This window comes from Lycorma delicatula, chromosome 1 (genome assembly GCF_047948215.1).
Source record: "Lycorma delicatula isolate Av1 chromosome 1, ASM4794821v1, whole genome shotgun sequence".
NCBI lineage: Eukaryota > Metazoa > Arthropoda > Insecta > Hemiptera > Fulgoridae > Lycorma > Lycorma delicatula.
Window position 1 is genome coordinate 273,698,119 of NC_134455.1, and position 13,962 is coordinate 273,712,080.

The 13,962-nt window shown below is 32.0% G+C and overlaps 1 protein-coding gene across 1 annotated transcript in view; it reads left to right on the plus strand.

Moving 5' to 3' along the window:
- The window catches only part of LOC142331932 (ATP-dependent DNA/RNA helicase DHX36-like), a 139,371-nt gene that overhangs the window by 43,420 nt on the left and 81,989 nt on the right, over positions 1-13,962 (plus strand). Inside the window, exon 7 of the mRNA XM_075377986.1 lies at positions 2,487-2,682. Within this exon, the coding sequence (XP_075234101.1) occupies positions 2,487-2,682 (196 nt within the window). The remainder of the gene's footprint in view (positions 1-2,486; positions 2,683-13,962) is intronic.

Genomic DNA, 13,962 nt, shown 5'->3' on the forward strand with positions numbered 1-13,962 from the left:
TCTAGTCCTAATAGCAAGTCAAAATCTTAATGAAAATCAAAAATATTATTTATTCTTCTTATTTCCTAATAACAAAATTAAAGTATAAAATTCTTCTTTAAATTTACCATGTGCGGCATGGTTACTATGAAAGAGGGTCTTTACCTAGATATTAAAATATTCAAATCCAATAAATTTCTTTACAAAAGATTTGGTACTTGTGTATTGATTAATATCCTAAATCTAGTTAATGTATCGATTATATACAGCAGTTCGTTAATTTGTGAATGTAAATTCATAATTGAAAAACACTTCCTAAATTTGTTTACCCTAAAAAATGTTGGTTTCAAATTATTCAATTGTTTTATTATTTTCTAAACTACTGTTTTGTAAATTAAAATTGTAGATTTCTTGGGAAATATCATCATGTTCTGCTGTTTGATGTAAATTCATCGCTTTTGCATTACTGATATTTATTTCCTGACTATATAATTTGGGGTATTTTTTTTTGGTAGTTCAACTGGATTTCTTGTTGTAATAAACATGGATGTTTCTTGAGTTCATTTAAACTGAGGTCTCTGGTTTGGATTGGGATTTTGAAAGGGTGGTCATAGACTAAAATTTGATTGTGCTTGATTAAATTGTGGAATTGGGATTTCTGTAAGGAAATCTCTGCAGAATTGAATTTTTTGGAAGCTAATTTTGGTTTGAATTAAAATATTGTGACCAAATCCTGTAATATTGGTTAAATCTAAAATTATTTTTGTTTTTGATTGAAGCACCTTTCCTTACAAATTGACTGTTATTGTTACTGTTAGAATTAAATTTACTTATTTTAAACTGAAAATCATTTTTTTAAATGTTTAAAGCCTCTTCAAGTGAGCTCAGATTTTTGGTGCACATAACATTTCCTTCAAACCTCTTAATAAAACTCTTAAAGCTAATTTCTTAACGTATTCCCACAAAACCTTAACTATCACAGGTTCTCTATTTGTAAATTTAATAGTTTCTGAATTTTTTCATAAAAATTAAAATGTGTTTTGTTTGTTTCTTGTTTTAATTATGCCATATTTATATTTAATGTGAAACAATCATGTTATTTCGGTAACCTTTCAGTATTACTTGCATAAATTGGCCCATTTGTAACTATTTGTTATCATTTGCAACTAATTCTAAAGCAGGTGATTTTATTTAAGACAATTGTTGAAAATAAATATTCATTCTGAAAATCATCTGGGTTATTGTTTACATAAAATATACCTACAAGTTTGTTGCACAGAGTAATAAATCGATTTAATAATTTGGGATCGCCTGAAAATTCAGGGATCATGTCTAAATATTACTTTTTTTTGTCATTTTGTTTAGATCAGATTTATTTCAGACAAAAATAACACAAATTGAAATTGACTTATAATAAATATTATATTTTATATTGTTAATTATTATTTTTCTACTTTCAGTAAAATTATTTTTATTTTGTCCATGATACATATTATATTTGTAGACTCTTATTAATTTTTGTTTTTCACTTTCTCACTTTTTAAAATATACACTACACACACAAAAAAAATCAAATAACAATTATTTTGAATAATATGTACTTATTCATTACACCTTGAAGAATGTTTTCTTCTAATGTGTTTGTTGTCTTCACAAACGGTGGAAACTGACAAAGGATTATTTGCCTTAATTATTCTTGAAGACTTCCTACTTACTGTGCCAGTTAAGCTATTTCATAATGATGAATATTTAAAAAAAAAAACAAATTATATTTTATTATACTTATAAAATTTACACATAAAGATATTCTTTCTATAATATTATATTACATATACCTTCCAAATACAAAGTTTATGAACAATGTTATGTGTACATGTTAACAGAGTGAGTTTGAGAGCAAAACTTTACATTATATGTTCCTTCTAACATAGTGAGTCTAAGACTGAATAAAAATTATATAAAAGATAAAGACTTCCACTTTATAACATGTTTTTAGAATTACTGCATTTCCAGGCATACACTCCAGTAATAATGCTTACATATATTACATACTATATTTTAATATACATATTTCAGGAAAGACAAGTATTCTAAAAATGGCCGAAATCATATTTGTATTGTGAGAGATTCATTTACAAAATAATTGAGTGTACAGTTGTGCACTATTTTTATTATGATTGTGTAACTTTATTGCACATTACTTTTTAAATTTAAGTTTTTCTATGATCTAAATACAGAAGAAAATTTTATAACTGTTTAAAGGTGGCAATTAAGATTCTTATGATTTAAAAATCAAATGAAAATAATTATTACCAAGCTACTTTGTTTGCTCGTACCAGAATTGAGTAAAACAATTTGACTTCAACTCATCCAACAACCTTTGAACCTTTTAACGTAGCATGAACAGTCAAGATGCTAGTTAAAAAGTTCTCGTAATTTATTTTTCAACTATACTTTTTAAAGAATCTAATAAGTTTTCTATACATTGCTCCAATTTTTATTTTTAGGATGTGGAAAGACAACTCAGGTAGCACAGTTTATTTTAGACAGAGAAATAATGAAAGGTGCAGGTTCAAAATGCCATATTTTATGTACTCAACCACGACGTATAAGTGCCATCTCAGTAGCAGAGCGAGTTGCTGATGAGAGAGATGAAAGCATAGGTAGTTGTGGTAGTGTAGGGTACCAGATACGGCTGGAGAAGTAAGTTATGAAGTTAATATGTAATTTAAATTTATGAGTGCTATTTAAAATAGCTTGTTATATAACATAGCTGTAGATAATATTTATTGGTTTTTGTTTTTAACAATTCTTGTATTAACAAAGTAAACTTCAGATTTATTGGATCAGCACTGTAATTTTATTATTATTTATATTGTTAGTTTAAGATTTAATAGAACTACAGGGTGGAAATTAACTATTTGATAGAAGTTCTAATTTCTCTAGCCTCAGTGATAAGCAATATTGTAATGCTCAAATCACAGTTTATTACTAAGAATGTATTTATGTATTAATTTAATCACTCTGCAGGCATGTGATCAACCAATTTTTTTTAAGATGATGAAACAACAAAAAATGATAAATACTTGTTAGGATTGAACCCAGGTACAGTTGAATAAGAAGCTTTACTTCAAGAATTGGCTGACTATGTTATTATTTATTTCATTACACATTAATTGATTGGCTTTATTAATTGAAGGTTAATTAGTACCCAGAGAATTTAGTAAGGTCCTTACCGTAAAACAGGACCAATGTTTGTTAATTGGACATGGGAAGGACTGTTAGAAAGTGTTGGGACATTGCTACTTTCTAAAATGAAATCAAAGAAAAACTTTTGGAAAGGATTCAAGAAACTTAGCAGGATGTTTGTGGGTTTTTTTTAATAATCAAAAAGCTTTTTACCATCATAAAAGAGAATTATGGTATAATAAACAATATTTCAGAGGTCTTATTCTAAACAACACTTTCCTTAACAGCATTCTGAGTTCATAATATTTGTACTTTCATCTTGATTATATACTTTGTTTCAAAATAAATGAAACAGAAGTTATATCAAAGTGGAATTCACTCAAACACAGGAATGGTTAGGGATTCCTGATCTGAACATTGAAGAAAATTTTAGAATTGTTTTAATTGAGATTCTTTTGATTCAACAATCAGATGAAAATAAATATTTCCAAACAACTATGTTAGCTCATATCAGAATTGAGCAAAACAATTTGACTTTATCAAAAATAAAAAACTATTTCTTGTCTCCTTTGTTTTTGAAATTATGTTGTAAGCCAACACCGTTAAGGCCTATTGCCAGTGATTTTTCTTTACTGAAAACACTTTGGATCAATGTGTAAACAAAAATTATTCATTTTCAGATTATTGTGAAGCATATTGTGGCAATTCCTCACTGATATTCCAATTTCTCAAAGTATTTCCTTAGTAGACTTCTTTCTACCACTTTGCTTTTTTTGTGCTCAGTAATTTTTTCATGAGTTGTGACAGTTAAATGACCATTATAAATATCAATATCAACATTTTGTGATCTTTATGGAAATCTTTCTTCTGCTTATAAACTTGTGTTTTTTCATTGCTGTTTAACTGTTTGCTTTTGTCCAACACCAATTCCTTAAGCAGAATTTAAGATTTTGCAGTTTTATACTGTTATTAATAATATAAATGCATGTTATTTTTGTAGAGGAAACAATAACATCAGACATGTGATATGAACTCAGGCAATTTTTGAAATGACAATTTTCCTGTCGCACATATCATTTCAAACAAATGTAGCCAATTCCAGGATTTTTTAAAGATATTTATAAAATTAAAGAACCTCTGATTTTGCTTTCTTAATCATTTTCAGAGTTATGTGTGGCCTGTTAAATTCCCTAATAATTTTTGAAAGTAATTACTTTTAATCAGTTTATGGAAAGTAGGAAGGAAAGAGAAGCCTCATATGTGTTTCCTTGTTGCAGATGAATTAAATATGTAAATGAAATTTAGCTCTGAATATATATATATATATATATATATATTTATTAGCAAAAACAATTCTTTTGTTATTCTATTTGTCCATGTTCCCCTCTGTACTAATATCTCAAAGACAAAAATATAAAAACCGTTTACCATGAAGAGTACAGAATTTGATAATGCTTCTTACCTTATGCTTATTATTTTTTTTATAATAGTGCATTCGAGGTTTTCCATCATCATCAGTTAAACTTTTCCTTCCAAATCACACATTAATTTCAAAACATTAAAATAATAACATATAAAAATATGTTTTTTTTGTCTTGTCATTTGACTGGTTTGATGCAGCTCTCCAAGATTCTCTATCTAGTGTTAGTCTTTTCATTTCGGTATACCGCCTACAACCTACATCCCTAACAATTTGTTTTACATATTCCAAACATTGCATGCCTGCACAATTTTTTCCTTCTACCTGTCCCTCCAATATTAAAGGGACTATTCCAGGATGTCTTAATATGTGGCCTATAAGTCTGTCTCTTCTTTTAACTATATTTTTCCAAATGCTTCTTTCTTCATCAATTTGCCACAACATTTAACATTCTCCTGTAGCCCCACATTTCAAAAGGTTCTAAACTTATCTTCTCAGGTACTCCGATCGTCCAAGTTTCACTTCCATATAAAGCTATGCTTCAAACATATACTTTGAAAAATGTTTTCCTGACATTTAGATTAGTTTTTGATGTAAACAAATTATATTTCTGACTGTAGGCTCGTTTTGCCTGTGCTATTCGGCATTTTATATCTGCTCCTCTTTCGTCCATCTTTAGTAATTCTACTTCCTAAATAACAAATTTCTTCTACCTTTGTAATCTTTTCTTTTCCTATTTTTACATTTAGTGATCCATCTTCATTTTCTCTACTACATTTCATTACTTTTGTTTTGTTCTTGTTTACTTTCATGTAGTAGTTCTTGTGTAGGACTTCATCCATGCCGTTCATTGTTTCTTCTAAATCTTTTTTAACCCTCAGTTAGAATTACTACATCATCAGCAAATTGTAGCATCTTTATTTCTTCACCTTGTGCTGTTACTCCAGATCGAAATTGTTCTTTAACATCTGCTAAAGATTAAAAAGCAACAGGAATAGGGAACATCCTTGTCAGACTCCCTTTTGTATTATGGCTTCTTTCTTATGTTCTTCAATTGTTACTGTTGCTGTTTGGTTCCTGTACATGTTAGCAATTGTTCTTCTATCTCTGTATTTGAACCCTAATTTTTTTAAAGTGCTGAATATTTTATTCCAGTCTACATTATCAAATGCCTTTTCTAGGTTTGTAAATGCCAAGTATGTTGGTTTGTTTTTCTTTAATCTTCCTTTTACTATTAATCTGAGCATTAAAATTGCTTCCCTTGTCCCTATACTTTTCCTGAAACCAAATTGGTCTTCTCCTAACACGTCTTCACTCTCCTCTCAATTCTTCTGTACCGAATTCTAGTTAAGATTTTTGATACATGACAAGTTAAGCTAATTGTTCTGTATTCTTCATATTTATCTGTCCCTGCTTTATTTGGTATCTTGACTGTAATGCTCTTTTTTAAGTTGGACAGAACTTCCCCTTATTCGTAAATATTACACACCAGTTTGTATAATCTATCTATAGCTTCTTCACCTGCACTGTGCAGTAATTCTGTAGGTATTCCATCTATTCCAGGAGCATTTCTGCCATTCAATCTTTTGAATGGCAGAATTGCTCTCTTAAATTAAGATCTCAGTATTGTTCCTCCCCTTTCATCCTCTTCAACTTCCTCTTTTTCATCTATAACACCATTTTCTAATTCATTTCCTCTAATAACTCTTTAATATATTCTACCCATCTATCGACTTTTCCTTTCGTATTATATATTGGTGTACCATCTTTGTTTCACACATTATTAGATTTTAATTTTTGTACCTCAAAATTTTCCTTAACTTTCCTGGATGCTCCATCTATTTTACCAATGTTCATTTCACTTTTCTTTAATCCACTCTTCTTTCGCTAGTTTGCACTTCCTGTTTATAGTATTTCTTAATTGTCGATAGTTCTATTACTTTCTTCATCACTGGCATTCTTATATTTTCCTATGTTCATCCATCAGCTGTAATATATCCTCCAAAATCCAAGGTTTTCTACCAGTTCTCTTTGTTTTCGCCTAAGTTCGCTTCTGCCGATTTAAGAATTTCCTTTTTAACATTCTCCCATTCTTGTTCAACATTTTCTATCTTATCTTTTTTACTCAGACTTCTTGCGATGTCCTCCTCAAAAATCTTCTTTACGTCCTCTTCCTCAAGCTTCTCTAATTTCCACAGATTCATCTGACACCTTTTCTTCAGGATTTTAAACCCCAATTTACATTTCATTATCACTAAATCATGTCACTATCAATGTCTGCTCCAGGTGAAACTTTGCAGTCAATGAGTTGATTTCTAAATCTTTGCTTAACCATGATATAATCTGTTTGATACCTTGTAGTATCACCTGGCTTTTTCCATTTTTATATTCTTCTATTATGATTTTTAAACTGGGTATTGGCAATTACAAAATTATATTTCATGCAAAACTCTTACAAGTTGGTGGATACCTCTTTCATTCCTTTTGCCCAACTTGTATTCACCCACTGTATATTTCCTTCCTTGCCTTTTTCAGTGCTTGCATTCCAATCTCCAACTATTATAAAATTTTCATCCCTGTTTATGGGTTTAATTGCTTTGTCAATTTCTTTGTATACACACTCTACCTCACCATCATCATGGGCACTTGTAAGCATGTAGGTGTTAACAATTGTTGTCGGTTTAGGTTTTGATTTTATCTTTACTACAATGATTCTATCGCTGTGCATTTTGAAATAATCTACTCTCTTCCCTATCTTCTTGTTCATTACAAAATCTACTCCTGCTTGGCCGTTATTTGAAGCTGAGTTAATTATTCTAAAATCACTGACCAGAAGTTTTTCCTCTTCCCAGCGAACCTCACTAATTCCTACTACATCTACATTTATCCTATCCATTTCCCTCTTTAAATTTTGTAATCTACTAACCTTTTTTAGACTTCTTAACATTCCACGCTCCGACTTGTAGAATGCTATTTTTTAATTTTCTGGTGATCCCTTTTAGTAGTCTCCACCAGGAGATCCGAACGAGGGACTAGTTTACCTCCGGATTATTTTACAAAGGAAGGCAACTTCATCTTGTTATATGAAAATGCAGAGAGCTACATTTTTGTAGAAAAAAAAGCAGCTGAGTGATCTTGAAATGCCATTTAAGTCGTCCTGACCTACGCCCTTAACAACTACTGAAAGAGCTGCTGCCCTCTTTCAGGAATCATTCCTTAGTCTGGCCCTCAACAGATATCTCTCCAATATGGTTGCACCTTTGGTTCAGCTACTCTATCACTGAGCACTCAAGCTCCCTCACCATCGGCAAGGTCTCATGATTCATAGAGGGAGTATATTTATATATAAATTTTTTTCACATAGCTATCAACTGTTACAATTTCAAAAATTATTTAACCACATGCTTTTTGACAACCACTCAAATGCAGTTGATATCAATTTTAACTGAAATGGACAATAGTATTTCAACTGCTGTTTATATTTTATCAATATTCTTTATTATTTATGTAAAACAACGTATTATGAATTAACAATAATTACGCAAATTTTGCAATTCTTACATTGTTGTAACCTCAAATCTTATGTTGTACTTACTCTAAGAAAAATATATTGTCCAATTTCATATCTTTTATTTTACAAAACCGCACTTCCACATGATTTTTACTTACAAATCTATTTTCAATTTACAATTATTCACAATCAGTTGTTTTTTAATGCAATAAAAATAGATCACTTTATTCAAAATAAAAAATCAGAATTCAGAGTTCTGTTTCATCGATTTAAAACGTGGTTTTATCCCTACTCTTACACTTACTTCTGCACATGCGTCTTTTCATTTTATTTAGTTTTAGCCATTCATTTGGTGGCGCTAGTTTACGCTTCAAATTTTATCGGTTCCAATAAATGAGATCCTCTTGCCAGTTAAATAGAGATCAGTTCTTGCTATGCATGTATAAATAATCCAAAAAAAGCTTTATTTTTTAAAATCAAATCGCATCACTTAAAGAAAAAAGTTAGATTTAAAGAGAACTTTACTTAAACAGATTTTTTAATATTACCTATATATGAGTATTTTTAGAAAAACGTTTCTTAAAATTTCTTATTATATTTGTCTTTTTGGCTCTAACTCTTTTAATTTTTACTATTAAAACAATTTTTTTAAATTTTTTCTTAACTTAAATGGCTGTTAAAATTAAAGTAGCTTTGGCACCGACATTTTGTGTCCGGCTTACACTGGACCCAAAAAGAGAAGCAATTTTTTTCATAAAAGTCATATGTTTTTTCAATATTTTTAAACTATTTTTTAACATATTGTATGGCCAAGTCATAACATAAAAGATTATATGATTAAATTTATTCAAAAGTCTTAAAACAGATTAGTATTTCAACGTAACTAACCGTTTAACTTTTAATTTACTTTTTTATGTTTATGCTTATTTTAGTTTTATGTTTATGGCTGTGATGTTATTTTTTACAGTCAGAGGTTAATAATTATTAATGAACCAATATATTTAAATTAAAAAAAAAAAATTAAAAAAGAGATATATGGTTCGAACCAATTAACCTTCGCTTTCCAAGATCCAAATATTTCATTAATTAAACATTATTTGGCTATAACTGTGGAACTAATGAAAATAAGTACCACTTATGATATATAATTGAAAAGCTCTCAATGAGGGCTTATTACTACAGTTAGGAAAAGTCCAAAATCCAAACATTTTTGGATTTTGGGCTTTTTTGGTTGTCTATTGCATTCAGAAGAGAAGGTGCACAACTAGGTGTTATTCATTTGTAAATGTGTCTGATATTTATGGGTAGATTGTTCAGCTCTCATTGTTGCGTAAAATTGAGCTTGAGCCCTTTGACCCTCGACAGTTTCATCTTCAGTAGCTTTTAAATTCCTCGTTCAGCTTAAGTTTGTAGGTAGTTGTAGTTATTCTTTCTTTGGTATCTGCACACACCCACACACACGTACAAAACACATATGCATGTGCACGCATAATGACCTACTTACTTTGATGCAGTACTCTTTTCATTATGTTTTCTTGACAGTTCATGAATATTTTATTGTAAAAATTTTTGTAGTCGTAAATATAAAAAAATTAAAAACATTATTATGTGGCTAACTACACGTACAGTACTGTACTGAAGTTATTTGAATTTATTTAAATTATATAAGTCTACTACTATCTAAGGCGGTTTTGATAAGAAAGTAATTATCAAATTCTGTCTGAACATTAATCAAATTAAACTTTTGTGTATACTTGTAAATATAACATTTTTCCAAAATACTTAATTTTTTATTATTATGATCACACCTTTTTACAATTTCTACTATATTTAAATTTGAATCGGTGATTGAATGTTTATTGATTATTAAATGGTCTACAAAATTGTGAACTTACCCTCATTGTGAACAAGCTCTCAATATTTAATCCAGCGATACAAAGTAGTAGTAGCTGAATGTAATTTCTTCTTCTTTTTAACTATACTTATGATTATAGGGCGCATCAGTCTTACTTAAAGACAGTTTATCAAGGTAGGAAAGATCGACCACCCACTGGCCTTTTTTTTTTTGTTTAGCCTCCGGTAATTACCTTTCAGATAATACTTCAGTGGATGAATGAGGATGATATGTATGAGTGTAAGTGAACTGTAGTCTTATACAGTCTCAGTTCAACCATTCCTGAGATGTGTGGTTAATTGAAACTCAACCACCAAAGAACACTGGTATCCACGATCTAGTATTCAAATCCGTGTGAAAGTAACTGCCTTTACTAGGACTTGAACGCTGGAACTCTTGACTTCCAAATCAGCTGATTTGGGAAGACGCGTCGACCACTAGACCAACCCAGAGGGTTATCTACGCTTGTCTGAATAAACCTAAGCTCTCTTGCTCGATGATGCTGGTGGATGTGGTCACAGAGAACCTTAGTCACAGTGGCCATGACAAAGGTGCCATACAATGAAAATTGAGCCCCATGTTGAAACTTTAAAAAGCGGACTGGATAAATATAAAAAGCTTATAGACTCTGTGCTTCAGGACTTCTTTGAACGCAGCCTCCCGTGAAATAACCATTGTGGCTTTAAACTCAGCCTTCCTCTGGTGTGCTCTGGTGAGTGTATTCTCCAGGGTCAAATAAAGAAATTCAAACCTTTTTGGACTTCAAGGCTTACTGATTTGAAGAAACATGAGATGAAAGTCGCCATAAAGTGAAAAGAGGCCAGTGAGGACATTATAACCATTAGAAGAGACCAAGCAAGACTAAAGAACGAAATAATAAGTGTCAACTGTTTTGCATTTAGGAGCTTCTTATCCGCTAGACTATCAAAAAGACAGAATAAAAGTGCATTGATACATATCACATCTAAATAATGATAGTATTTGCAAAGTACAACAACAATTACGATGTGGCATGAAATCCCACAGTAATCCCAGAGATGTTTCTAATACTTTATGTAAGCATTAAGCCAATATTAGCCATCTAAAAGGAGGCAAATTTTGGCAAAAACACTTTTGAAGCATCCAAAGAGTTTATTTCAAGTTAGGAAAACCATGGAACTTTTCAAATCTGATTTTACCATATAGGAATTGGATGATGTTTTGTCTCTAACCAAACCAAACAAAGCAGTGATGTAATATTCCCAGAACTATTAATCCACCTTGGGGAAAAAGCTAAGGAAACCCTGCTCGGAACTATAAACTGTGTGAAGTCATCTGAAAGCTACAGGCCTATATCCCTAACAAGTTCTTGTTGTAAAGTGGCAGAGAAGATGCCGCTTCTTCTTGTTGTAAAGGGGTCAACCGTCTAAACCAGTTTATTGAAACACATGGAATTGTAGTCAGTGCTCAAGCTGGCTTTCGCAGAGATCGAAGTCCTATGAACCATGTTGTTTACTTCAGACAACAAGTCAGAGATGGGTACCACACAAAGATGTCTATACTAGCAGTTTTAGTCTATATAAAAGCAGCTTATGATACAGTCTGGTGATGCATGCTTATTCACAAGCTGGCCATTTGCAATATCTCTGGACGCTTATTCAAATGGATCGAGTCTTTTCTTTGCTAAAGATTAATCTGAGTGCACCATAATCACAGTACTTCCAGATTTTGCATTCAAAAGGAAGGCATGGCATAGGGTGCTATTCTGAATTGTACACTTTTCAACTTTTTGATCAATGGCATCTTAGGTGCAATCAGAGAAGTACAAGGAGTCGAAGCCCTCCTGTACGCAGATGATCTCCTTATCTGGGCTACTGGTAGTAACGTAAATACATTGGAAGAGTGCCTCAATAAGGCATTGCTGAATCTTGAAATCTGGGCAACACACAATGCTATGACTGTTAATACCACAAACTACATTCCAACTGTTCACGTTTTCCACAAAAGTACCGGCAATAAGTCTGTCCTACAAGGGTCAAGCACTGGAAGAAAGAAAAATTTCAAAATAATTGGGAGTTACCCTGGACTGACAACTCGCCTGAAAACCATACGTTGAACAATGCATGGGAAGAGCAGTGAAAAGGACTCGTCTACTGAAAAGACTCATTGCTGTGAAATGGGGACCTAACCAGGAAATGTTAATAACAATATATAAAACATACATTAGACCAGTCCTGGAATATGGAAGTGAGGTGACAGTCATTGTCGGTTCTACAATTGCATATAAGATGAACCTTGTCCAGAACACTGCTCTGAGACTAATAAACGGTGCTTCTAAATCCACCCCGATGGCAGCTGTGGAGGCTCAGATACAAATGGAGCCTCTTAATGTCCACTGTGAAAGAAGTGTGCTGCGCTTCTGGGAATGTTCAAGAAGAGTGTATAAGCAACAGTGGTACTGTTCCCAGTAAGCAACAAGAAGGCTCAAAACCCAAATTGCATCACTCACTGCATATCAGAACCTGTATGAGAAGTATAGCCTGACACCTGTAGACATAACACTACTTAAAACCTATCAAGATTTTTTTTGACCACCTGCCGCAAGCCAAATATAATTAAAAATATCATCAACTGCCAAAACACGCCTCTTATGTGGTGGAATTAAAACAGGCTGCGCTCCAAAACATTCATTAAGATTATCCGGAACAGGAATGGTTACACATTTATACAGACGGATCATCAATACCGGCAACGGGAGAAACAGGAGACTTGTACTAATACTACCACTTCCGGGGTATCTTGCAGTCAGTGCTCCACAGAACAATTATGATGGAGAGATTGCTGTGATTCAGACAGCCGCCACCCAACTTGAAATCCTTTCCACATGGAAGGCAGTTTTCTTTATCGATTTGCAAGCAGCCATTTGGAACTTGTCATGTAACACTGTAACTGACTACACAAGAACTTTAGAGTGCAGGAAGACCTTCAATGAATTGGAATGTCAAGGCTGACAGTTAAAATTCCAGTTGGTTTTTGCCGATATTAACATATATGGTAATGAAGTGGCTGACGAATAGGCAAAGCTGGGAACCTCTCTGCCTCAGCCATCCAGCACTCTTGGCGCAAATAAACTCTGCTGTCAATAAATGGATTGGTGAAAGCCGTAAAGAATCGGTGGCAGGCAAGAAATGGGAGAGTCTTGTCACACGTGGGCCTATAAGCTATAGTTTCCCTCGAGCAGTTAGTGTTGATGCATTTAGGTTAAAAACCAGACATGACTATCTGGCCTTGCACCTACATCGGATACAGGTTTTGACCTCTCCAAAATGCCAACTCTGCCACCATGAAACTATGGATGCAGACCATCTGGGAACTTGCGAAGTTCTGGACCACTCATGAGGGATGATGAAGGCCCTGTTTACACAGAAACCTGCCTGTACTGGTCAGCACGTCACAAAATGGCTCAGTCAAAAGTAGGTGTTGGCTAGTAAGTAAGTACTTAATTTAAGGGCTTATAGAAATTATTTTTAAAATTTACAATTTCTCATAAACCTTTCTCTCTAAAATTTCCATTTATGCTTATAAATCGAAGGAAAATTTTCAATTCTTAATTTATACAAATTTTTGCTGTTAACATATTTCCATATCTCTCCAGTTCTGTTATGCTACTAAGATTTTAACTGAATAAGTTATTTTTGAAAAGGTGTGTGTTTACTTATAAGTTACATGAGTACATGAAAATAAAATTTTAATGTATTGTGGTAGATTTTCTGCTTATTTTTCACTAAACTGAAAAGAACAGAGATATCAATCATGATTATAAAAAATTTAAACTGATCCTCAGAAATTGATTTGAGTTAGTAAAATTTCATTTACTGTTGACATTGTTATTGTTGTGAAAAAAATTCTACATTTAAAACAGTTGATTAGGTTCTTGCAACATCTTTATTTTTCTACAATTACTTTATAAATTTGTAGGAACTTCCATTT